The following is a 27,217-nucleotide window of genomic DNA, read 5'->3' on the forward strand; positions in this document are numbered from 1 at the left end:
TACCAGTCAAAAGGTGACATTCAATGAACCATACGGCCTCCAGTTAGAGACAGATATCAAGATAGAGTTTTTTCAGCAGACATTGTGGACTGTTTTCTTGTGATGACAAAGTGTAACCTAGTCTGCCAGTGTAGTCTCTCTCTCAAATTACAATTCAAGACTTTTGATTGTTTTTCTAATAGGAGCTGCAGCTTATCTATTACCAGATGAAGACCTGACCAGTACTTATGATTTCACGCTGATTGAGATCCATGGAGGGGCAGTGTTGGTGTTTGACGGCAATGACACGTCCGTTCACACTCAGGACATCGTAGGTGACGACACTGGAGCTGTGCATGTTGGTCCTTTCAACACTCTTGCCCTTACCAAGGTTGGTATTATTAAATTATTATTTGTTTTTTATATTTATATTTATTTTTAATTCATTTAATTTATTAAATTAATTTATTAAAACGTACTAGTATTATATAATCTATTCACGTATCCATCTCAGCATCATTAGGATATTATTACTGAATATTCAATCCTTACGTATATATGCTGTATTATATATATTTGTACATTTTTCTTTTCTCCCAGGGAGTCTTCTACCTTGTTAACTCGATTTAAGACTTATAGGAGACTTCCTTTCCCATTGTACACAATTGGCAAAAACACAAATAAATGAATGAATTTATAATTAATCAATCTGTAATGCCACGTAGAACTTTGTCTATTAAATATAGATGAATGTAATTTCTTATTTTGTAGATCATCACATTCCCAAGCTTTATCTAAGATTTTCAAGAGAATCTGCAGCAGACCCTAACAGGATATTAAACCCTCTATACTTCTATACTAATAGTTTTTTGTGGAATTAGACGGCAAATAACTTATCTTTGCTGTTATTTTCAGGAATCCACCTACAAGAGGGTGAATATAACCTGGGCTCCTTACATCTATGAGGATGCTAACTTTGTGTTCCCTCCATCCGTGGTGGAATACAGAGCACCGGTGAACTGGAGACTCTTCCCAGACACGAGCAGCCAAGCATGTCCTGCTTCCATGATTCGAAGCTCAGCAACAACTATCTGGGGTCATGTGGACGGATCTAGGGGTCACCTTCTTGTTGGAACAGGTGAGATCTGATACTTAGAGATTTATAAGATATTCTGTTCATAAGGAAAGAATTCCAACTGGAAAAGAGAAAATAATTCATGGCTACAACAGGATTTCAACCAGTGACCTCTGAGTGACCTAGAGGTCAGCTGGTCCAAATCCCTCTTTAGTCATAAATTTCTCTTTTTTTTCGAATGTGTAAAATATTCCAGTAAGTTTCCCATTATTCATTTATTTGTAAAAATTGTTGATAAAGATTTAAGGGTTTGATGACTTAGAGCAGGGGTGGGCAACCTATGGCCCGCGGGCCACATGCGGCCCGCCAGTATTTTTTTGCGGCCCGTGAGATGTCTCAAGAGATAGAAAAAAATCAAGCTATTTTTACATCATCACAAAAAACGAGCTAGCTGCTTAGAATTTATCGGCACGAATGATACTGTCAGGTAGGCCTATTATCCCCATTAATTATCAACTGTACTGTATTGACATTATGTTTTTGTGAATACAGATTAAGTAGACACACCTATTGCTTGATAGTCCTCGGAATCAAAGGTTTGAAATCAACAGCAGGTCGTTGGTTAGGTGTGGCCCAGTCAGTTTTTCACTCCTTTTATCTGGCCCATTCATTCAAAAAGGTTGCCCACCCCTGACTTAGAGGAATGAAAAATTAGAGTACCTCAGAAGGAAGAACAAGGTTAATATCTCATTCATTCTTCCTCTTGAGAAAGATCTTGAAAAAAGCATTTCTGTATTTAAGAAAGTCCTATGATGTCACTCAATACATTATGATGTATACACAGAATTATGTTTGAGCAGGAGAGCTAGAGAAGAGCTTAACCTTCACATATGGTGAAAGATTCCTCCCCAGTTGACTAGCTATCCTACTTCTTGATGATTCTGCAGAATTATGGCCTACCTACAGTTTTTTGTGGAATTATTAAAGTTAAAATCAAATTTGTTCATGGATGAAATGAAGCTATAAATCTCTAACTTCTTAGATGGTAAATATAGGCTGTTTCTGATTTGACATTTTTGTATTCCTTCAGGTGGCACCTGGACCATGGGGTTGCCTAGCAACAGAAATCTTGAATTTGTTGGTATCACCGTCCAGAATGACGGCCATCTTATTTTTCAGACTCATTACGGAGTCGTTGGTGATCAGTGCACTGTTACGGTGAGAATAACACAAGTTTTGTTGACATGATAGGTCTCAGTAGTGTTGATACTTGCTACTCTAATGTGACGTATTATTGGTTTGACATTACAGGGCTCATTATAGTTTTTGATACTTGATACTCTAATGTGACGTATTATTGGTTTGACATTACAGGGCTCAGTATAGTGTGTGATACTTGATACTCTAATGTGACGTATTATAGGTTTGACATTACAGGGCTCAGTGTAGTGTGTGATACTTGATACTCTAATGTGACGTATTATTGGTTTGACATTACAGGGCTCAGTATAGTGTGTGATACTTGATATTCTAATGTGATGTATTATAGGTTTGACATGATAGGGCTCAGTAGTGTTTTATACTTGATACTCTAATGTGACCTATTATTGGGTTATATTGAAGCATCTCCAGTGCTTGGAAGAGAATAATATTTGGCAAAACCTTGGTCACCTCTACTACCCTTTGAGGTCAAAGCTGTTCCCACTCTACCAAATAGTTTTCTGAAAGAGGACATCTAGTTGGTAGGCTCTATAAGCAGTTGGTTCTTGGTGTCATCTGGATGTAGGCCTATGCTGTGCAGGCTTGGAACCCATATTTTGCTAAGGATAAGGAAGTACTTGAAAAGGTCCAGAGGAGGGCTACTAGGATGATTAGTTCGTTAAAGAGTGTTCCTTATTATAGGCGGTTACAACTGTTGGATCTAACCACACTGGAGCTTAGGAGGTTACGTGGGGACTTGATTCAGGTTTTCAAGATTGTGCATGGTTTTGACAATTTATCCTTCACTGACTTGTTCATGTTTGCAAACAGTAGTTGTATCAGAGGTCATTGTCTCAAACTCCAAAAGTCTCAAAGTAGGATTAATATTCAGCATAACTTTTTGTCTAATAGGTTTGTGAATGAGTGGAATGGTTTGCCTGAGAAAGTTTTACTTGTAAGTAGTGTGAATGAGCTTTGGACAAGCAGTTTAAGCATTGTAATCAGGTCTGAGTGTTTGTTTCTTCAGTTTTTGAGTGTCCATTCTGATCCTTTTTTCCTCCTAGAAGCTAAACTATACTAAACTAGTTTAAAGTGATCCAGTAATCTGTTTTGTTGAATGCTTTCAGTTATCTAGAGACGAGGGACCGTACAAGAGAGACGGTGCTCTGATCATCGAGGGAGGAGGACATATCTCTGCCAAGACTCTCCATCTCATAGCTGAATCGGTGTCCATTGAGAGTGCCGGTCTCTTAACTTTAGATGGAGAAGGACTTCTGGAAGGGGGTGGGGTGAGACCTGCGGGAACTCTATCTGGTGCAGGTCACGGTGGATCAGGTGGAAAGGGACGCTCATCCGGTACGATCAATTTGTCTTCCTCTCAAAATGAATTCCTTATGATATTTTGTATATCACCATGGCACTACAGTGATGTTTGTATATCACCATGGCACTACAGTGATGTTTGAACATGTTGCGATAGAATGTTAGGGAGAGTCAATAATTGCATAAGTCAGGAATTAAGACAGTGATCCTCAGCCACGCCCTAAGTCAACAGAGGGCAGCTGTCATATCGGATCTACATAGTTCCGAAAAAAATTGACAAGCTGCTGTCTCTTAAATCACTGAGAATTCCTTTGAGGAATATCTGACGGACACATCTGGGCCAAGTACCTGCACATTCCTTAATTCAAACATAGTGTGACATAGTCGTGTTAACATATGGTTTGCAAAATCTAATAACTAGCTTATGTTATCAATGAAATATTCTATGGTAACTTACACGTCTAGCTGTCAACCTATCAGAATGCTTCTTTGAGGTATTGTTAATCAACTAAGGTTAAGCTTTGGGCGTCAGTAAAATTGTATCCAATTCTCCTAAATGGAATACCTGCGATTCTTATCGTAATTATTGAAGACCAGATTCAAGACATTTGTTATTGCTATGAAATCTCAGAACACGTCATCTTTGTTTCATTGACATCGTTGATTTATTGCAGATTCCACTGTTGGATATATCTATGGTAGTCTCACAGAACCACAGGACTTTGGCAGTGGGACTGGCTCAGGGACAGTAACAGGTTTGTATGGGTACCCTTGATATTAACAAGATATTGATAAAATTCGAAATTTCTTGAAACAAAATTGACTGACTTGAGCATTGGAAACAAACAATGTGAATGGCCATTAAATTTGTGCTTTCATTAAACAATTCTCAAACAATGAGACAGAAAACACTTATTTACTGTGGGGTATGCTCAACTTCTGATCTAATAAATTAAACTTCATCAAGCAAATTCCAGTTTTTACATACAAGTTGTAAATGGAAAACTGCTGAGTGAATGCTAAACACTTATTGAAAGAAAGTTTCTTTGCTTCTTGAAAAAGTAAATTCTTGTTGACTTCATCATCTATTTTTGTTCTCTAACTCTTTGTACCTTGTAAACAATCCTTCCTGACCTATCCATAAACATTCCTTCCTTGACTATCCATAAAAAATCCTTCCTGACCTATCCATAAACATTCCTTCCTTGACTATCAATAAAAAATCCTTCCTGACCTATCCGTAAACAATCCATCCTGACCTATCCGTAAACAATCCTTCCTGACCTATCCATAAACAATCATTCCTGACCTATCCATAAACAATCCTTCCTGACCTTTTCATTAACAATCCTTCCTGACCTATCCATTAACAATCCATCCTGACCTATCCATAAACAATAATTCCTGACCTATCCATAAACATTCCATCCTGACCTATCCGTAAACAATCCATCCTGACCTATCCGTAAACAATCCATCCTGACCTATCCATAAACAATCCTTCCTGACCTATCCATAAACAATCATTCCTGACCTATCCATAAACATTCCATCCTGACCTATCCGTAAACAATGCTTCCTGACCTTTTCATTAACAATCCTCCCTGACATATCCGTAAACAAACCTACCTGACCTATCCGTAAACAATCCATCCTGACCTATCCGTAAACAATCCTTCCTGACCTATCCATAAACAATCATTCCTGACCTATCCATAAACATTCCATCCTGACCTATCCATAAACAATCCTTCCTGACCTATCCATAAACAATCATTCCTGACCTATCCATAAACATTCCATCCTGACCTATCCGTAAACAATCCTTCCTGACCTTTTCATTAACAATCCTCCCTGACATATCCGTAAACAAACCTACCTGACCTATCCGTAAACAAACCTATCCGTAAACAATCCATCCTGACCTATCCATTAACAATCCTTCCTGACCTATCCGTAAACAATCCATCCTGACCTATCCGTAAACAATCCTTCCTGACCTATCCATTAACAATCCTTCCTGACCTATTCGTAAACAATCCTTCCTGACCTATCCATAAACAATCCTTCCTGACCTATCCATAAACATTCCATCCTGACCTATCCGTAAACAATCCTTCCTGACCTTTTCATTAACAATCCTCCCTGACATATCCGTAAACAAACCTACCTGACCTATCCGTAAACAAACCTACCTTACCTATCCGTAAACAATCCATCCTGACCTATCCGTAAACAATCCTTCCTGACCTATCCATAAACAATCATTCCTGACCTATCCGTAAACAATCCTTCCTGACCTATCCATAAACATTCCATCCTGACCTATCCGTAAACAATCCTTCCTGACCTTTTCATTAACAATCCTCCCTGACATATCCGTAAACAAACCTACCTGACCTATCCGTAAACAAACCTACCTTACCTATCCGTAAACAATCCATCCTGACCTATCCGTAAACAATCCTTCCTGACCTATCCATAAACAATCATTCCTGACCTATACATAAACATTCCATCCTGACCTATCCATAAACAATCCTTCCTAACCTATCTGTAAACATTCCATCCTGACCTATCCATAAACAATCCTTCCTGACCTATCTGCAAACAATCCTTCCTGACCTTTTCATTAATCCTTCCTGACTTATCCATAAACAATCCTTCCTGACCTATCCGCAAACAATCCTTCCTTATTTTTTGTAGGTGGTGGGATATTGAAGATGACTGTTAACAAAAGCATCTCAGTAGAAGGAATAATAACAGCAAACGGTAAAGTTGGAGGTGCTAGTGGTGGATCCATCTGGATCAACACATATGAAATTGAGGGATCAGGGATCATAAGGGTGAGTCGTCATGATAATTATTCATAAGAATAAATGTTATAGAGTTGGGAGGTGGTACCAGTGGATCCATCTGGATCAACACATATGAAATTGAGGGATCAGGGATCATAAGGGTGAGTTGTCATGATAATTATTCATAAGAATAAATGTTATAGAGTTGGGAGGTGGTATCAGTGGATCCATCTGGATCAACACATGAAATTGAGGGATCAGGGATCATAAGGGTGAGTTGTCATGATAATTATTCATAAAAATAAATGTTATAGAGTTGGGAGGTGGTATCAGTGGATCCATCTGGATCAACACATGAAATTGAGGGATCAGGGATCATAAGGGTGAGTTGTCATGATAATTATTCATAAAAATAAATGTTATAGAGTTGGGAGGTGGTATCAGTGGATCCATTTGGATCAGTAAATATGAAGTTGAGGGATTAGGGATATAAAAGGTATTAGTTACTGTGATAATTATACTTAACACCAAATTGTAAAGTTGGATAGTGCTGCTATGTTAGTTAAGGATAAAAATGAGTAACATGTAGATATGGTTGTGATCTGGTCAAGGTTTGATTAGATCTGACTAATGTGATCTGGTCAAGGTTTGATTAGATCGGACTAATGTGATCTGGTCAAGGTTTGATTAGATCTGACTAATATGATCTGGTCATTCTGGTACTCTATTAATTGTTTAACATCTTCTTTTCAGGCTAACGGTGGAGCCGGTGATTCTTCTAATACAGGAGGTGGAAGTGGTGGTAGGCTAGCTGTTTATTACCAAGAGGAGGATTGGTGGTTTGGTTCACTGCAGGCATTTGGAGGGTCTGCCTCCTATGGACCTGGAGGGGCAGGAACAGTCTTCCTTGAGGTGAATTTACCAGCTTTGAGTACATCAATTCTGCAAGTCGTTGAATTCTTTCGGGTTTTCTTCCAATACTATAACTGCATCAGCTACTAATTTACATAACTGGTTATTAAAACATGTGCAGTTATAATTGCTGGATACAGACATACATTTCTTTGCTCTTAACAATTGTCTATAAAAGTTCGCAGTCAGTTTTTCATGATTCATTAATTATAATATAATTGAAGGAGATAGATTTGTAGTCATTTTTCATTTTTCTGAATTGAGCTCACCATGTATTGAAAATATGATGTGATCAACCTCCAACTATATCATGGAAAAGTTTCATGAGATTACGTAATTGACCTGACTTTTACCTCTTTTTGCCAATTAGTCTGCAATGCCTGCCATATATTTTTCTTGTGCGAGGGTCTTTGTGTGAACCCTGTATGAATAACTACACCGTAGACATGTGAAGTGAAATCAAATTCCTACCAACTTGAAGTCTTGCATCACTGTTGTAAATTGCTCAACAGAACACCCTTACAGACATTCAGAACCGAACTCTTCTGGTGGCAAATAATGACATGTCCCCTCCTTTGGAAACGGTTACCTCATACGACCCCAGCGTCCTCGATGGAAGCAGAACCTGGTTGAGAGGAGAAGACTTAGTAGTCTTCGATCATCTAATGCTCCATGACCTGGGTCACCTGGCAACCGACCCAAATACAACAGAGTAAGGAAGAGCATCAATATTGTAATATTAAAAAATACAAAATATTATTAAGTCCGTTTAATTTTAAAAACAAAATCTTGAATGTTACCAATAATTCTCTTGAATTAAATCACCAATCAGATGTTTCATACCATGAATGGCAAAGTGTGTAGTTATTTGTAGTAAACCTATACCTATTGGTCTTGTTAGCCATAATAAAATCCAGGTTGGTAAAAATTGTTATTGATCATTCATTGACAGGTTTACATGGAACTAATCAATCAGAACTGCTGGAGAAAGATAAAATACTTTGTGGCATCTAATTTGACAAATTGTTCTAAAACTGGCAGATAAATAGTACTGTAGATAGAGAAATCAAATTGAATTTATGGTAAATTTGGTAGTGAAAAGTATCCAGTTTGCAATTGGGTTTTTATTCATAACTTTTTTATCATTTTAATGCATAGTACAATTTTCATGTATAAATTAAATAATTAGTCATTTTTGATATCGTGCATTTCATTTTTGGCAGTTTAAATTTAAATTTTGTTATAATTTCAGATTCCATGCATTCTCTCTACTGGCTGACCAAACCTCTTTCCTTCATGTGGGGCCGGGCCAGGTTCATGTTATAACAGTCGCAGAATACAATGAAATGGAGGCGAATATTTATGTATATGAGGGCGGTATTCTGATATTACCTCCGTCCTTTGCATGCTACGGAGTCACCATACACGTGAGGTAATTATTTGCATCATTGAGAGTTTTCACTTACCTATCTCCACACACATGTTACACTCTGATATGTAGCAGACTCTTTGTTTTCATTGACGTTGATGTATTCATCTGTCTCCTACAGAGGGGTCATCGTTGTTCATGATGTCCACACACATGTTACACTGTGATATGTAGCAGACTCTTTGTTTTCATTGATGTTGATTTGTTCATCTGTCTCCTACAGAGGTGTCATCGTTGTTCATGATGTCCACACACATGTTACACTCTGTGATATGTAGCAGACTCTTTGTTTTCATTGATGTTTATTTGTTCATCTGTCTCCTACAGAGGTGTCATCGTTGTTCATGATGTCCACACACATGTTACACTCTGTGATATGTAGCAGACTCTTTGTTTTCATTGATGTTGATGTGTTCATCTGTCTCCTACAGATGTGTCATTGTTGTTCATGATGTCCACACACATGTTACACTCTGTGATATGTAGCAGACTCTTTGTTTTCATTGATGTTGATGTATTCATCTGTCTCCTACAGAGGTGACATCGTTGTTCATGATGTCCACACACATGTTACACTCTGTGATATGTAGCAGACTCTTTGTTTTCATTGATGTTGATTTGTTCATCTGTCTCCTACAGAGGTGTCATCGTTGTTCATGATGTCCACACACATGTTACACTCTGTGATATGTAGCAGACTCTTTGTTTTCATTGATGTTGATGTGTTCATCTGTCTCCTACAGAGGTGACATCGTTGTTCATGATGTCCACACACATGTTACACTCTGTGATATGTAGCAGACTCTTTGTTTTCATTCATGTTGATGTGTTCATCTGTCTCCTACAGAGGTGTCATCGTTGTTCATTATGTCCACACACATGTTACACTCTGTGATATGTAGCAGACTCTTTGTTTTCATTGATGTTGATTTGTTCATCTGTCTCCTACAGAGGTGTCTTTGTTGTTCATTATGTCCACACGCATGTAACACTCTGTGATGTGTAGCAGACTCTTTGTTTTCATTGATGTTGATTTGTTCATCTGTCTCCTACAGAGGTGTCATCGTTGTTCATGATGTCCACACGCATGTTACACTCTGTGATATGTAGCAGACTCTTTGTTTTCATGATGTTGATTTGTTCATCTGTCTCCTACAGAGGTGTCATCGTTGTTCATGATGTCCACACACATGTTACACTCTGTGATGTGTAGCAGACTCTTTGTTTTCATTGATGTTGATTTGTTCGTCTGTCTCCTACAGAGGTGTCATCGTTGTTCATGATGTCCACACACATGTTACACTCTGTGATGTGTAGCAGACTCTTTGTTTTCATTGATGTTGATTTGTTCGTCTGTCTCCTACAGAGGTGTCATCGTTGTTCATGATGTCCACACACATGTTACACTTGTGATGTGTAGCAGACTCTTTGTTTTCATTGATGTTGATTTGTTCGTCTGTCTCCTACAGAGGTGTCTTTGTTGTTCATTATGTCCACACACATGTTACACTCTGTGATGTGTAGCAGACTCTTTGTTTTCATTGATGTTGATGTGTTTGTCTGTCTCCTACAGAGGTGTCTTTGTTGTTCATTATGTCCACACACATGTTACACTCTGTGATGTGTAGCAGACTCTTTGTTTTCATTGATGTTGATGTGTTCGTCTGTCTCCTACAGAGGTGTCATCGTTGTTCATGATGTCCACACACATGTTACACTCTGTGATGTGTAGCAGACTCTTTGTTTTCATTGATGTTGATTTGTTCGTCTGTCTCCTACAGAGGTGTCATCGTTGTTCATGATGTCCACACACATGTTACACTTGTGATGTGTAGCAGACTCTTTGTTTTCATTGATGTTGATTTGTTCGTCTGTCTCCTACAGAGATGTCTTTGTTGTTCATTATGTCCACACACATGTTACACTCTGTGATGTGTAGCAGACTCTTTGTTTTCATGATGTTGATTTGTTCATCTGTCTCCTACAGAGGTGTCATCGTTGTTCATGATGTCCACACGCATGTTACACTCTGTGATATGTAGCAGACTCTTTGTTTTCATTGATGTTGATGTGTTCATCTGTCTCCTACAGAGGTGTCATCGTTGTTCATGATGTCCACACACATGTTACACTCTGTGATATGTAGCAGACTCTTTGTTTTCATTGATGTTGATGTGTTCATCTGTCTCCTACAGAGGTGTCATCGTTGTTCATGATGTCCACACACATGTTACACTCTGTGATATGTAGCAGACTCTTTGTTTTCATTGATGTTGATGTGTTCATCTGTCTCCTACAGAGGTGACATCGTTGTTCATGATGTCCACACACATGTTACACTCTGTGATATGTAGCAGACTCTTTGTTTTCATTGATGTTGATGTGTTCATCTGTCTCCTACAGAGGTGTCATCGTTGTTCATGATGTCCACACACATGTTACACTCTGTGATGTGTAGCAGACTCTTTGTTTTCATGATGTTGATGTGTTCATCTGTCTCCTACAGAGGTGTCATCGTTGTTCATGATGTCCACACACATGTTACACTCTGTGATATGTAGCAGACTCTTTGTTTTCATTGATGTTGATGTGTTCATCTGTCTCCTACAGAGGTGTCATCGTTGTTCATGATGTCCACACACATGTTACACTCTGTGATATGTAGCAGACTCTTTGTTTTCATTGATGTTGATGTGTTCATCTGTCTCCTACAGAGGTGTCATCGTTGTTCATGATGTCCACACACATGTTACACTCTGTGATATGTAGCAGACTCTTTGTTTTCATTCATGTTGATGTGTTCATCTGTCTCCTACAGAGGTGTCATCGTTGTTCATTATGTCCACACACATGTTACACTCTGTGATATGTAGCAGACTCTTTGTTTTCATTGATGTTGATTTGTTCATCTGTCTCCTACAGAGGTGTCTTTGTTGTTCATTATGTCCACACGCATGTAACACTCTGTGATGTGTAGCAGACTCTTTGTTTTCATTGATGTTGATTTGTTCATCTGTCTCCTACAGAGGTGTCATCGTTGTTCATGATGTCCACACGCATGTTACACTCTGTGATATGTAGCAGACTCTTTGTTTTCATGATGTTGATTTGTTCATCTGTCTCCTACAGAGGTGTCATCGTTGTTCATGATGTCCACACACATGTTACACTCTGTGATGTGTAGCAGACTCTTTGTTTTCATTGATGTTGATTTGTTCGTCTGTCTCCTACAGAGGTGTCATCGTTGTTCATGATGTCCACACACATGTTACACTCTGTGATGTGTAGCAGACTCTTTGTTTTCATTGATGTTGATTTGTTCGTCTGTCTCCTACAGAGGTGTCATCGTTGTTCATGATGTCCACACACATGTTACACTTGTGATGTGTAGCAGACTCTTTGTTTTCATTGATGTTGATTTGTTCGTCTGTCTCCTACAGAGGTGTCTTTGTTGTTCATTATGTCCACACACATGTTACACTCTGTGATGTGTAGCAGACTCTTTGTTTTCATTGATGTTGATGTGTTCGTCTGTCTCCTACAGAGGTGTCTTTGTTGTTCATTATGTCCACACACATGTTACACTCTGTGATGTGTAGCAGACTCTTTGTTTTCATTGATGTTGATGTGTTCGTCTGTCTCCTACAGAGGTGTCATCGTTGTTCATGATGTCCACACACATGTTACACTCTGTGATGTGTAGCAGACTCTTTGTTTTCATTGATGTTGATTTGTTCGTCTGTCTCCTACAGAGGTGTCATCGTTGTTCATGATGTCCACACACATGTTACACTTGTGATGTGTAGCAGACTCTTTGTTTTCATTGATGTTGATTTGTTCGTCTGTCTCCTACAGAGGTGTCTTTGTTGTTCATTATGTCCACACACATGTTACACTCTGTGATGTGTAGCAGACTCTTTGTTTTCATGATGTTGATTTGTTCATCTGTCTCCTACAGAGGTGTCATCGTTGTTCATGATGTCCACACGCATGTTACACTCTGTGATATGTAGCAGACTCTTTGTTTTCATGATGTTGATTTGTTCATCTGTCTCCTACAGAGGTGTCATCGTTGTTCATGATGTCCACACACATGTTACACTCTGTGATATGTAGCAGACTCTTTGTTTTCATTGATGTTGATGTGTTCATCTGTCTCCTACAGAGGTGTCATCGTTGTTCATGATGTCCACACACATGTTACACTCTGTGATATGTAGCAGACTCTTTGTTTTCATTGATGTTGATGTGTTCATCTGTCTCCTACAGAGGTGTCATCGTTGTTCATGATGTCCACACACATGTTACACTCTGTGATATGTAGCAGACTCTTTGTTTTCATTGATGTTGATGTGTTCATCTGTCTCCTACAGAGGTGACATCGTTGTTCATGATGTCCACACACATGTTACACTCTGTGATATGTAGCAGACTCTTTGTTTTCATTGATGTTGATGTGTTCATCTGTCTCCTACAGAGGTGTCATCGTTGTTCATGATGTCCACACACATGTTACACTCTGTGATGTGTAGCAGACTCTTTGTTTTCATGATGTTGATGTGTTCATCTGTCTCCTACAGAGGTGTCATCGTTGTTCATGATGTCCACACACATGTTACACTCTGTGATATGTAGCAGACTCTTTGTTTTCATTGATGTTGATGTGTTCATCTGTCTCCTACAGAGGTGTCATCGTTGTTCATGATGTCCACACACATGTTACACTCTGTGATATGTAGCAGACTCTTTGTTTTCATTGATGTTGATGTGTTCATCTGTCTCCTACAGAGGTGTCATCGTTGTTCATGATGTCCACACACATGTTACACTCTGTGATATGTAGCAGACTCTTTGTTTTCATTCATGTTGATGTGTTCATCTGTCTCCTACAGAGGTGTCATCTTTGTTCATGATGTCCACACACATGTTACACTCTGTGATATGTAGCAGACTCTTTGTTTTCATTGACGTTGATTTGTTCATCTGTCTCCTACAGAGGTGTCATCGTTGTTCATGATGTCACATGTTACACTCTGTGATATGTAGCAGACTCTTTGTTTTCATCGACGTTGATTTGTTCATCTGTCTCCTACAGAGGTGTCATCGTTGTTCATGATGTCACATGTTACACTCTGTGATATGTAGCAGACTCTTTGTTTTCATTCATGTTGATTTGTTCATCTGTCTCCTACAGAGGTGTCATCGTTGTTCATGATGTCACATGTTACACTCTGTGATATGTAGCAGACTCTTTGTTTTCATTCATGTTGATGTGTTCATCTGTCTCCTACAGAGGTGACATCGTTGTTCATGATGTCCACACACATGTTACACTCTGTGATATGTAGCAGACTCTTTGTTTTCATTGATGTTGATGTGTTCATCTGTCTCCTACAGAGGTGTCATCGTTGTTCATGATGTCCACACACATGTTACACTCTGTGATATGTAGCAGACTCTTTGTTTTCATGATGTTGATTTATTCATCTGTCTCCTACAGAGGTGACATCGTTGTTCATGATGTCCACACACATGTTACACTCTGTGATATGTAGCAGACTCTTTGTTTTCATGATGTTGATTTATTCATCTGTCTCCTACAGAGGTGTCATCGTTGTTTATGATGTCCACACACATGTTAAACTCTGTGATGTGTAGCAGACTCTTTGTTTTCATGATGTTGATGTGTTCATCTGTCTCCTACAGAGGTGTCATCGTTGTTCATGATGTCACAATCGGTCAAGGCTGCCGCCTCCTGCTCTCTCCTGCCGGTACCACCTCTGTCCGTAATAACAGCATCGATACGTCATGGAATGCCACTGACCATGGACTGCCTGGACACTATCAGTTCACCACTCTCACTGTTAGTGACGGGGGAGAGGTAACGTCAACAGAGTCTGCAGATGAGTTGAAATATTTCACACTTTATGCTGCCGGGATCTATGTGGAAGGAGGAGGCTTCCTTCATAATGTGGACCTTACAGTAAAGGCCACAGATCTGGTCGTTAATGACTTAGGCCGTCTGGTAGCTGACTCTCACGCATTGCCTTGTGTCAATCCTGATGGAACAGGGAAGACTGTGACGTATGGGGCTTCAGGTATGTCTATATGTTAGTGGGGTGGGGCTGAGTATGGGAGGAGGGAGGGGTGTCAGGTAGGTCTATTTGTGTGATAGGGGGTCACTGAAGCTGGGAGGGGCTTCAGGTATGTCTATGTGTATGGGTGGGGGGTTGAGGATGAGAGGAGGGAGGGTCTTCAGGTATGTCTATGTGTGTAAAGGGGGGACTGAAGCTGGGAGGAGGGAGGGGTGTCAGGTATGTCCATATGTGGGAGGGGGGCTGAGGATCAGAGGAGGGGACTGAGGATCGGAGAAGGGTGGTTTCAGGTATGTCTATGTGTGAGGAGGGGGGATGAGAATGGGAGGAGGGAGGGGCTTTAGGTATGTCTGGGTGTGTGGGGGGATGAGAATGGGGAGGAAGGGGCTTCAGGTATGTCTATGTGTGTGTGGGGGGACTGAGGATGGGAGGGAGGGGGTTCATTTGCTGGCGGTAGGTAGGTATGTTTGAAGATTGGTGAGCTATGGTTCTGGTTTGACAAAGGTAACAGAAGTTACATCACATTATACTGCAGGTTTAGGAGACTACTTTTTATTCTTAGTGTAACTAGTCCCTTAATACTTTATAAGTTTCAGTCTAGTTGTTACCTTAGCCTTTCCTTTTCAAGAGTTTGCTTTGTCGTTTTCTTGAGAAAGGGGGATGGGGCGAATGGGGGGGGGGGAATATTGTTGATGACCAAGCAACCTTCAGTTCATAACACTCTCATATTACTTCAATTCATTCAGTCTTATTTTCCAAATCTTTCCTTATTTTTAATTTCTAGGTGCCGGTCACGGGGGTCGTGGGGGCAGAGGGAGCCTAACCAAGTCTACGGGAGCTGCCTTTGGGAGTGTCTTTGAACCCGTTGAATTTGGATGCCTTGGTGGAGGTGGCAATGGGGGTGGTGGAGGAGGTAGGATTAAGCTCTATGTGACCGGTACCATGCAGATTGATGGTGAAGTCAGCGCCAATGGTGCAGATGGTGACCTCAATAAAGCAAGTGGTGGAGGCAGTGGAGGATCCATCATGATTCATGCTGAACATATGCAGGTAAGAAGGACTTAACAACCTGCTGATCAAAATTGTGATAACTCTATCAACAAATTTGAATGTTTTAAAGTTTGTCATCTATTCTACACTGTCTTGCTGCATAAGTGACATATCAGAATCGATAGGAGACGGTTGTGAATAAAACAAATGTGGGAAATTTGAAATACAAGAAGTAAGGAGATTGCTAAGAATTTTTAGTATTGACTGTGAAGTGTGACGTGCATGAGGAATGAACTTTATGACAAGTATTGTGTGAATGAAGTGTTCATTTTGAAAATTAATGAAACTATAATAAAACTAGACCTGGTGAGATTTAGTGGCGAGTTACAGCAAAGATGTGTTCTCCTCCATTCTATACAACCTTTGACAAATCTGTTATGAGTAACCCTGACTAATGTTACAAAATGATTACTAGGCTACTTCCAACTGGCCGTATCTGTTTACTTTTTCTTTCCAGTAAAAGCCAGAAGGTATTATCTTGTCCAGTTTGGTGGAATCATCTATTATATAAATAAAACCTAAACACTCGAGGAATAAATGACTATAACCCAGAGTTTTATATCCAGATTAACTTCAGCCAATTAGAAATATTTGCCTTGGAAGTGCTGAACACCTGGGCTAAGAATCTTAAAAATAAGTACACTTTCTGAAACTATTGTGGTATAAGTGCAGCTAAGAAATTGGGTTGTTTGAGATGTTAGATTGCCAGCTAAGTGGATGTACTCTCCTTTCCTTCCCCAGGGGTACGGAGCTGTTCAGGTCAACGGAGGTGATGGGAGCATCTACAGCACCCACCAGGGGGGTGGGGGCTCTGCTGGACGCATTGCGGTATACTTCTCACTTAACAGAACATTCTCCGGTGAATTTCAAGCTTTTGGAGGTCTAAGGGGCGGACCAAATGCTGGAGATGGCGGGCCGGGCACTGCATTCTTTTATCACACAAGTAAGAAACCGATCTTAATAGGCTAATACCTCCTGATTCTAACCCACACCTGGGGAATATATCAAATCTGGTTAGATGAGAAAAAGCTATAGCTAGCATAAAATAGGGTTGGTTTTTGTCTTAAATGAAGAAACATAGAAATTCTTTACTCTTAAACACAATTAATAAACTAAAATTAGATTGGTGATCGTGTAGCGATTTAGACTTACTGATAGTGTTACAGAGTAACTGATTACTACATACTTAAAGCAATATAGGCATACTTACACGTACTTACAGCAATAACTTTATTCATATGGTAATTAGTTATTCATAGTCTTTCAGAGTAACTGACAGCAACATATGTAAAACAATACAGTCATACTTATAGCAACTTATAGCTGCAATTCAAATAATTCCTACAGTAATATACTCTTAGTCTCTGAGAGTTACTGACAGCCACAAGCATAAGGCCTTATAGCTACATAGTGTCAACTTCACTCTTACAGTGGTGTACTCATAGTCTCCCAAAGTGTCTCACAGTCACACATATTCAGACAATACAGAGATGCTTGCAGCTACTTAGCTGCAGCCATATTCCTACCGTAAATTTCTCCAACATTTGCTGACATCTTTCAGGGTTTAATCATCGCACTCTTGTTGTCAATAATATTGGCCGAGGGCCTGGCGAGATGGAGAATGCTATTGAAAGCTACCAGGATCTCAGTGAAGATGAGAGCAGAGCGTGGCTTCTCCCGATATCAGGAGAACATGAATTTGCAGGTACAGGACGAAGCACATTATAACTACTTTAACAACATTTAAATGTGATACCGAAATGTTTAGTTAGTTTAAATATAAACTTATATATCCAACAGGGTGTTAGTGGGAATTTATTGTCAATGGGCTTTACAATGCAGGAAAACTGTTTGGTAAAGTGGAATCTTTTACTCTATTCAGAAAGATGGGAATATGAAAAGTAAAAATATGCAGAGGTTTTTCAAATTTCTAACTTACAAAAAACGGTGAGTAAGTGACTTAGGATTCTGGAGGCAAGAATAAGAAAATACATTGACTACTGCCATTATGGCAATACAGTAGTTAGAAATTTTTGAAATGATTTCTAATTACACGAATTAATATTTACTCTTCTAGTTGTGTGAACTTTCCTCTTTGCTAGTTATTCAACAATTAAGAAGAAAACATGATCATGTGATTGAACAACTTTTGATGTAAAAATATCTGACATAACCAATGAATATCTTGATTATGTAAATATCTTGTTTATGGTATAATTTTCTTGACAGGAAATCATAACTACTACTTTGAGGAGCTCCAAATATACGGCAACGCCCATCTAGCTGCCCTCCAGGAACCCTTAGATGCCTCTGCAAGCATCTACTTTGAGAACATGATTGGAGACAGGACAGGGACGTTGCACATTGGACCAAACCAGGAGATGGATTTATATAGAGAGGAGGTGGATTTACCTTTCAGTGTCAGGGTTTACCAAGACGGCCATCTTGGGTTAGCTAACAGGACCGTCGTCCACGATGTCACCATCTATATGGACGGTGCCCTCAGCTACGTGGACAACCTCACCCTTCACCATGGGGGTAGATTTTGGTTGAATCACCACGGTCATACCAGCCAATCGGAAGTGGGCTTCTATGAGTTTGATCACGTTCATGTACAGGATGACGGATATATCCACATGGTCTCTGATCCTGTAGAGGACACTAGTATCAACTTTAACGTCATCACCCTTCATGTCGATGGTGGCGGTCTGGTGGAGGGTAGCTATGTCTACATTCATGCAGAGAATATAACTGTTGATGCAGGAGGGGTTTTCAGAGGGGATGGATTAGGGTACAGTGTCACTGATGGGGTGTCTACCTATCCTAATGGTACTTTCAGATGGGGTCGTCATGGGGTCATCAACTTTGGTCTCGGATTCACAGGATCAGGAGGATCATCTGGTGCCGGACATGGGGGAAGTGGAGGACACGGTCAGGGTAGGTACTAAGCATGTATATATGGTACTGTATGTTACTGTATGATAATGAATGGATAGGTTTTAAGAGTTATAGGTACTTTAAAGCATGGTATATATGTTAATGTATGATAATGAATTGATAAGTTCCATGGTAGTGAAGTAAAATATTAGTAGTTATTATAACAGTTATTATAAGGTTAACATTCACTGATGTACTCATATACTGAAGGTTTCATATTTGTCCATAGGAGCTGCCAAGACAGGTCTACCATACAGTGACCTCTACGAACCAGAGGAGTTTGGAAGCGCAGGAGGAGGTCCCATTGGAGGTTCTGGCGGTGGTAGGATATGGTTCAATGTGACGGATACCATCCACATCGACGGAGTGGTATCATCAGATGGTAACCCTGGGGGAGTGGGCAGTGGAGGTGGAAGTGGTGGCAGTATTTGGATGCACTGTAACTTGATCAAAGGGTACGGTACCATCAGCACCAACGGTGGAGAGGCGGGGTCCAACTCTGGTGGTGGTGCTGGAGGTAGGATAGCACTCAACTTCTGGAAAAATGAGACTTCCAACGGGTTTAAGTTTGAGTCCCACGGGGGGTTGCCCGATGGCGACTGGGAGGGCGGAGGTCCAGGGACAGTGTTCATGTACCATCACGAACATGAACATCGCACTCTGTACGTAGAAAATGCTTACATTTACCCGAAGCAGAAAACTATCGACTGGAACAATGTAGAGGAAGATGGCTGCAGGGCTTGGATTCTGCCAGTCTCTGGGACTCACCGACATGCTGCCAGTAACAACGAATTTCATTTTGAAGAAATCCAGATATACGACGGTGCCCATGTAGCTGTGATGCCACCTGGGGAAGCACTGGTGGTGGTTGAGTCACTCGGCTTAAACGATAACATGGATTTCACATTCCTATGGTCGAACTCAACAGAGATGGAAGCCACCATTTTCTTCAAGCACATGATCGGAGATCGGACCGGAGCCATTCATATCGCAGATAAGCAAGAGATGGATCTGGAGAGACCAGAAATTGATTTGCCTTTCAGCACTTACGTCTACCACGACGGCCACCTCGGACTGGCACCCAAGACAGTGGTTCATGGTGTGGAGATATTCAATGCTGGGCTGCTCTCCCATATCGTCAACCTTACACTTCACCACGGGGGATTTCTGTGGACACAGTATGGTGGGAGGACGGCAGGCCAACCACCCCACCATTATGCATTCCAAACCGTGAGAATTCAAGATGGCTCTACGATTAATTCAACCACCGATCCCATCGACGAACCGGGTATAACCTTCATTACGGAATCCATCTATATTGAAGGCGGAGGTATCTTACATGGCACCAAACTCACAATGATCTCAGAAAACATTACCATTGATGCTGGAGGTAGCCTCACGGCAGAAGGACTTGGCTACACGGGTCACCACAGCAACGATACCCATGGTGAAGATTCCCTTCATGGTGATGTCAACCTTGGTAAACCGCATCCAGTCTATGGTTTAGGTGGTGGAGGTGGTCATGGAGGCAGTGGAGGTAGAGGGCCCAATGGTAAGGCTGGGTTTGCCTATGGGGACCTGTATGAACCTTTCCTCTTTGGAAGTGCTGGTGGTCACGGCTTGAATAATCAGCATGGTGGTACAGGTGGTGGCTACATATGGTTGAACATTTCTGATACCATTCACATCGACGGTGAACTGACAGCCAATGGTGGCTATGCAGATGCTGTTGGTAGTGGAGGAGGCAGTGCAGGGAGTGTATGGTTACATTGTGATACCATCAAAGGTTACGGAAGGATAGCAGTGAATGGTGGGGATGGGTACGAAGACAACCAATCCCCAGGGGCCGGAGGAGCAGGTGGACGCTTGGCGATGTACTTCTACAAAAATGAGACGGCAAATGGCTTCAACTACCATTCTCGGGGCGGCAGAGCAGGAGGTCCGCTTGCGGAAAATGGTGGAGCAGGGACGGTGTTCCTTTATCACATGGAATATGATCATCGTACTCTGCTAATCGACAATGGTGGTCTGGAGGCCTGGACGGATCACCACACGCTATACGATTACTCTGATTGGGCAGATGACGGATGCAGGACCTGGATACTCTCACTGTCTGGACATCACTACTTCGCTGGTGGCAATCACGACTTCCATTTCGAAGAGCTCCAGATTTACGGCTCTGCTCATCTGGCTGTGCTGACCGAACCGTTCGGTAGAAATGCCACTCTGTTTTTCTTGTACATGATCGGGGACAGGACGGGGACGGTCCACATCTCAGAAAACCAGTCGTTGGATCTCCACAGACCTGAAATAGACCTTCCGTTCAGCGCCAGGGTCTACGCCGATGGTTACCTGGGTTTAGCTCCAGACACCTATGTCCATGGGGTTAGTATCTGGCTGCATGGTACCATCGCTCATGTGAAGAATATGACGCTTCACCATTATGGCATGTTTACCATGGAACATGGTGGCCGTTCCCTAGGTGATGAAGAAAGCAGTTATCACTTTGATAACATTCTGGTCCAGGATGACGGGACTGTTTTAGGAGTTACTTCGACCACCAAAGATCCAGGTATTTCCCTCTATGTTGACACTCTCACCATCGAAGGAGGAGGAACCGTCCATGGGACTCGATTGTTCATACAGACAGAGAACATCACCATCGACGATGGCGGTAGTCTGAATGTTAACGGCCGAGGGTATAACCGAACTGACATCAGGGACGATGCCGTTGGAGTCAACATTGGACAGGGCGTGGCAAGCACAACGGGGTCATCTGGTGGAGGGTTTGGAGGGACCTCAGGAAGGGGAAAAGGTACTCCTCTGACCGGGCAACCATACGGTAACTTGTATGAACCATTTGACTTTGGTAGCTCGGGCGGTGGAACCATGGGAGGTGCTGGCGGTGGAATACTGCTGCTAAATGTCACAGGATTTGCCATAATTGATGGTGTCGTGAGTGCCAATGGGGTGATGGGCGGAGACACAATCAGTGGTAGTGGTAGTGGGGGTACCATACTTATGACCACCAATGTGTTAAGAGGACAGGGTGTCATTGCTTCAAATGGTGGTGACCAGTCCCAAGATTATCAAGGAGGTGCCGGATCCGGAGGCCGGATTGCCGTTTACTTTGAGGTCAACGAAACGTATCGAGGTGAGTTTCACTGCCACGGAGGGGAGGCCTTCAACCAAGGGGAATCTGGCGGTCCGGGTACCGTGTTTCTTTACCACCTAATTCATGAGCACAGGACGTTACTGGTGGACAATGCCCACTTGACATCTTCCTATGTTGGCCCCATAGCCACTTACTCGGACCTCAGTCGGGACAGCTTCAAAGCCTGGATTCTTCCCCAATCTGGTGAGCACCACTTTGCTGGCGGGAATCATAACTACCACTTTGAGGAACTCCAGATCCTCGGCAATGCACATCTCGGTTACAGGACCGAACCGTACGATATGGGAGCCTCTTTCTTCTTCAAGCACATGATCGGCGACTGGACTGGAAACGTTCACGTGGGACCCAATCAAGTCATGGACCTCGAGAGGCATTTCATCAACGTTCCGTTCAACATTTACATTTACCAGCGCGGTTACACCGGTTTAGGATATTTGACGGTTCTCAGTGAAGTCTTTGTTCACATAGAGGGTGAAATGGATCATGTTAATGATTTGATTTTGTACAATGGGGGCGAGATACGGGCTTTCCTGACAGGTTCCGCCAGTTCCACCAAAGAACGACATTATTCATTCGAATCCATCAGGATCAAAGCAGATTCGAGATTTAATTTCTCGATGCCCTTCGCTCATCCAGATCAATATAGACTCTCGGTCAGTTCTGATCTGTACGTAGAAGGAGGCGGATTAATTTATGGAAAGAACGTCTTCATCCACAGCAGTGGAAATATGACGGTAGATGATGGAGGCTCAGTAGATGTCAGTGACGGAGGCTTTCTGACCAATCAGGGACCAGGTAAGGGGATATCACATTTTTTATGACCAATCAGGGACCAGTTAGGGGGTTACACAATTCATTTCATATTTGTTTCATTTAATATGTTTTAGGTTCAAGATACACATCTCAAATATTGATGTAAAAGAGTATGCACATCATTGTAAAAGGCAGACCTGTTCTAACACGCCTTGTAGCTGAAAAAGTTGGAATGCTTGCATCACAGAAAAGGAAGATTAGAAACGAGACCTAACAAGAACAGAAATAATTAAAACACATTTTGACAATGAAAACATTGGCCGAGGCCGCATCTTCTGTGAAATGTCAAAGTGTAGTTTCTAATTTTTATTTAGACTTTGTAAATGTATCTTTTTTGTCTGAAGGCTTCATTAAAAGCTATCAGATAGAAGAAAAGTATGGTCAGAGCTTTCCTCCGTACATAACAATTTAAAACTGATGGAGTAGAACTGTTTTCTGTCACTATTGTATTTTCATCACACCACACCTCTTTATCCAGCTCCAGGCATAAGTCATCACTTGGGATCTAGTGGCGCAGCTCACGCTGGTCTTGGTGGAAGAGGGGCCTGCAGTGGATCTAAAACTTGTCGGACATTCAAGAACTTACCCTACGGCAGCATGTATCATCCAAGAAACTTTGGAAGTGGTGGCCATGGTAACCAAGGTGGAATTGGTATGTTGGATTGGTCCTGCGACATTGATGTTTTATGTCGAAAAATTCTGAAGATATCAGTTCATATGGGTATTCCCATCCACTATGATCGTAATGTTAATGTTACTCTCATGAGTATTCAAAGTTATGCTTTCATGAATGTTAATAAGTATGCATATTAGGGCTCGAATTAATAATCAAGAGATGCAAGGCATTTTTTAAGGTGAGTTAGTAATTGTCTTTGATTTTATTGAAGTGGCAGGGCGCCAAGGCAAATTATAAAAATATATAAAATCATTTCATCAACTGAAGGTTTTTTTTTTCCAAATGGGGAAAAGCTACATACAGAAATGACACCAAATAGGAATGGTTTGTGAGATTGGCCAATACATATGACCATACATCTGATCTTGGCATTTTCAGGCATAAATATTGCTGTAGTTTCAGACAATTTGGAGCTTTGATTCAGATTATTATCAGGGCTCATACTAGCATTTGATTAAAGGAACAAAGCAGTTGTTGCCGTTGGTAACAGATTATTTTTAAGGGTTTTTACTGCATCTGGTAGGTTCAGCAGCAGAGATGATGTTGGTTAATTCATTCCCTGATGCATGTTATTGAGTATCAGTAACTATGCTATCAAATAGTATTCATAGCTATACTGTGATGAATATTCATAAATTATACTGACATGAATATTCATAAACTATACTGTTATGAATATTCACAATCATGACACTTTCTTGCAGGTGGAGGTATCTTGGAGATTGAAGTCCATGACATTCTACGTGTGGATGGTGCGATTAAAGCAAATAGCTTGGATAAAGATACAGGGGTCTCGATGAGCGGTGCCTCAGGAGGAAGTGGTGGCAGTATTTTAATACGAGCTGGTGCTTATGTCGGTAAATATCTTTGTATACTACCAATGGGATCTTTATCTTATAACTTAATGACCAATATTAGCATAGAACTGTAATGACTTAAACTTAAAAATTTGCTTCTGAAGAGTAGCAAGAAGAATCAGTTTAATCTGATATTCTGTGTTCATTTTCATGCTCTGACCTTTCTTATCATATATGCATATATTTGCATATATTTAGGCTGAACAAACCACAGAACTAACAAACCATAAAATTAAGTCTGAGAATGTCTGTAAAAGTGTGATAACTCTTTAATCCTAGTCAACTATTTTGAAGCGTTTTAGCATTCTTTACAGGCAATACCATTCCTGTTAACTATTTTATTTTATTTTAGCATTCTTTACAGCCAATACCATTCCTGTTCACTATTTTTTTATTTTATTTTAGCATTCTTTACAGGCTTAACCATTCCTGTTAATACCTTCATGAATAATCTCTGTCCAATCAGGTGGTCACACTGGTAGCATTGAAGCACGTGGTGGCAGCGGTGATAACACTGGTGGCAGCGGTTCAGGAGGACGTGTTGCAATATACTCTGCCAATAAAATGACTCATGGTCAATACCTTGGTTCATATTTCCTGCAGGGTGGTCCTGTAGGTACAAGTGGGGCAGAAGCAGGGGCTGCTGGAACAGCTTATACCATTCATACTGAAACAGGTAATTATTCATCACTTTGAATATTCATGTAAGCTAATTTCATATTCCTGTTTGGAATAATATCTCTTGCACATGAATCCGTCGTACATAATAATAGTGAGTAACTATTTATCTAGTTGTCTTATAATCCACGCCATGATTTACTTAATATCCTGACAAGTTATTTGTGTTTGTGTATCATTTTATGCTGTTTCAGGAAATTATTGAGTTCTGCTGAAGTAAATTACTATTATAATTTAAGTTTTATTTCTCTTTTTACCATATTACACTTAGTTTCTGTTTCTTTCTGTTTCACCAATTGTTTGTAATAGCACACAGCACACTGTATGTGAACAACTATGGACGACTCCCTCTATCTTCTGAGATCAGAAACATCGGCCGAAGACTTGATTTAACGACCTCCACCGCTTTAAACGTAAAAAGTGAAATATACCAAGCCGATAATGGCATAATGGTAACTTCAACCGGTGCAATTTACGATGACATATATAGTTCTGATAGTACGTACTATGCCATTGGTTACCTCTTTGACCAATCGTTAAGCTCGCATCCTACACATTACTACAGGAATGCCTACGCCAGCGTTACGTTAACCTTTGACCTCAAGAAAGTTTACTTCCTGAATGTTGTCAGAGTTCATGTGTTTTGTGGATTAACGACAAAATTCAAAGTGAGTATCTTTATTTCGAATCTGGTAAATATTGTGGAAGTTTATTGCGATGCTTTAACAAATCGTTGATAATTGTAAACAATTTTAATGATTGTTTACTGTATTTCCTAAAAAGAAATTCATTTTTGCACCAGTATATTATAGAATACTAATATATCATTTTCATGCTAGTTTGTTAAGTTTTCACTCTGAACTGAATTTATATCTGTAATATTTTGTTTGATGTCCATGACTCTCTATATTTTTCCTCATGAATGAGTTTTTAAGGAATTTGACAATTGAATGGAGAGAACAAAGGTCCATAGATATTAAGCGGATAAACTTGGTAGTCTTAGAAGAATCTTTAAAGGATTGGTTCAGTTGTCATACATGTTTATGTTATATGAAAGAGGACAATAAAAGAAACACAATGGTGAAAAAACTGTTCAAATATCTTTTTCGGTTAAAGAGATATTCACGTGTAAAGTTTTATCAGATTGTGTAGAAACTGCTGAAATCTGACTAGCTGTGATGTCACATCCTCACATTCCTGAAAAGTCTTTGTTTTTTTTCTGAATATTTTGTGAGATTTCATGACTTTCAACCAAAAGATATGTCAGGAGATCTCTCTCATATTTGTCAAAGGAAGTATTCGAGATTAAACATCTGAAGAATTTTTGATTATATTATTTTCAAATGTGTTAAAAAATGTAAATCATTTTTAAAGAAATATATTGACACATGTTAAGGAAGTGAGGATGTGACATCACACCCTCACAGTAAGTCTTTCTACACCAGTCATTTTCAAAGAAATTTTGATATCTTCAAAGTGTCGTATCTCCTTAACAGAGCATGCTATCATGGTAGTTTCTTCACTGTTCTTTTTGTCTTTTTGTGCTCTTTCATACAAAATAGACATGTCAAACACCTGAACCAATCCTTTAAGAGTTATCTGGTCTTTAACTTACTTACCAATGGTCTGTGTATATTATACACCTGTTCAGGGGATACACAATTATCTGACTTTGTGATCTCCTGATATTATACCTATAGGGCAATGTATGAGGCAGTACTTTGAAATCAATCCCGACATAAGTATTGGATTGCTTGAGATAAGTGTCAGTTTCTTCCTGAGCAAGGCAAAGTATTACCGTTAATTTCACCCTTACTCAGCAAAGGATACGTAATCCTATATATTGAAAAACTGAATATTAAAAATGGAAAGAAAACATCATTTTAAGTCATTCTTTTCTGGGAAAATCACTTAATTTTAATTCCTATTAAACAAGTATGGTATGTTTACTTTGGCAGATCACAGGGAAGTTGGAAGGATCAACTTACCCAATCACCACGAGCTACGTAATCCCACCGTCCCCTTGTACCAGCTCTGAGCCCTACGTGGAGATACCAGTCAGACAACAGGCAGATGGTTTGATCTTTTACTTGGTGGCGACATCATCCAGTGGTGATGCCTCTCTCTCAGAGATTGAACTTTATGTAGAACCCATTGATGTTTACGATAGGTGAGTGAATCATAATGTAGTCCCCCAATTTATAGTCTAAAATAGTATTA

At 40.3% G+C, this 27,217-nt stretch overlaps 2 protein-coding genes across 3 annotated transcripts in view; both read left to right on the forward strand.

The window, feature by feature from the left end:
- Nucleotides 1-17,598, forward strand: part of LOC139984504 (uncharacterized) — a 54,625-nt gene extending 37,027 nt beyond the window's left edge. The window contains exons 16-28 of the mRNA XM_071998418.1: nucleotides 183-370; nucleotides 895-1,117; nucleotides 2,145-2,272; nucleotides 3,382-3,610; nucleotides 4,252-4,332; nucleotides 6,284-6,423; nucleotides 7,129-7,287; nucleotides 7,800-7,999; nucleotides 8,540-8,719; nucleotides 14,423-14,814; nucleotides 15,596-15,861; nucleotides 16,603-16,804; nucleotides 17,423-17,598. Of these exons, the coding sequence (XP_071854519.1) occupies nucleotides 183-370; nucleotides 895-1,117; nucleotides 2,145-2,272; nucleotides 3,382-3,610; nucleotides 4,252-4,332; nucleotides 6,284-6,423; nucleotides 7,129-7,287; nucleotides 7,800-7,999; nucleotides 8,540-8,719; nucleotides 14,423-14,814; nucleotides 15,596-15,861; nucleotides 16,603-16,804; nucleotides 17,423-17,589 (2,555 nt within the window). The 3' untranslated portion in view covers nucleotides 17,590-17,598. The remainder of the gene's footprint in view (nucleotides 1-182; nucleotides 371-894; nucleotides 1,118-2,144; nucleotides 2,273-3,381; nucleotides 3,611-4,251; nucleotides 4,333-6,283; nucleotides 6,424-7,128; nucleotides 7,288-7,799; nucleotides 8,000-8,539; nucleotides 8,720-14,422; nucleotides 14,815-15,595; nucleotides 15,862-16,602; nucleotides 16,805-17,422) is intronic.
- A 495-nt stretch (nucleotides 17,599-18,093) lies between these two features.
- Nucleotides 18,094-27,217, forward strand: part of LOC139954933 (uncharacterized) — a 119,831-nt gene continuing 110,707 nt past the window's right edge. For both annotated transcript variants that reach the window (XM_071954945.1, XM_071954946.1), the window contains exons 1-7: nucleotides 18,094-18,798; nucleotides 19,028-22,768; nucleotides 23,265-23,438; nucleotides 24,167-24,319; nucleotides 24,786-24,995; nucleotides 25,307-25,665; nucleotides 26,956-27,167. In XM_071954945.1, the coding sequence (XP_071811046.1) occupies nucleotides 18,195-18,798; nucleotides 19,028-22,768; nucleotides 23,265-23,438; nucleotides 24,167-24,319; nucleotides 24,786-24,995; nucleotides 25,307-25,665; nucleotides 26,956-27,167 (5,453 nt within the window). In that variant the 5' untranslated portion in view covers nucleotides 18,094-18,194. The remainder of the gene's footprint in view (nucleotides 18,799-19,027; nucleotides 22,769-23,264; nucleotides 23,439-24,166; nucleotides 24,320-24,785; nucleotides 24,996-25,306; nucleotides 25,666-26,955; nucleotides 27,168-27,217) is intronic.

The sequence above is a fragment of the Apostichopus japonicus genome, chromosome 17 (genome assembly GCF_037975245.1).
Source record: "Apostichopus japonicus isolate 1M-3 chromosome 17, ASM3797524v1, whole genome shotgun sequence".
Lineage (NCBI taxonomy): Eukaryota > Metazoa > Echinodermata > Holothuroidea > Aspidochirotida > Stichopodidae > Apostichopus > Apostichopus japonicus.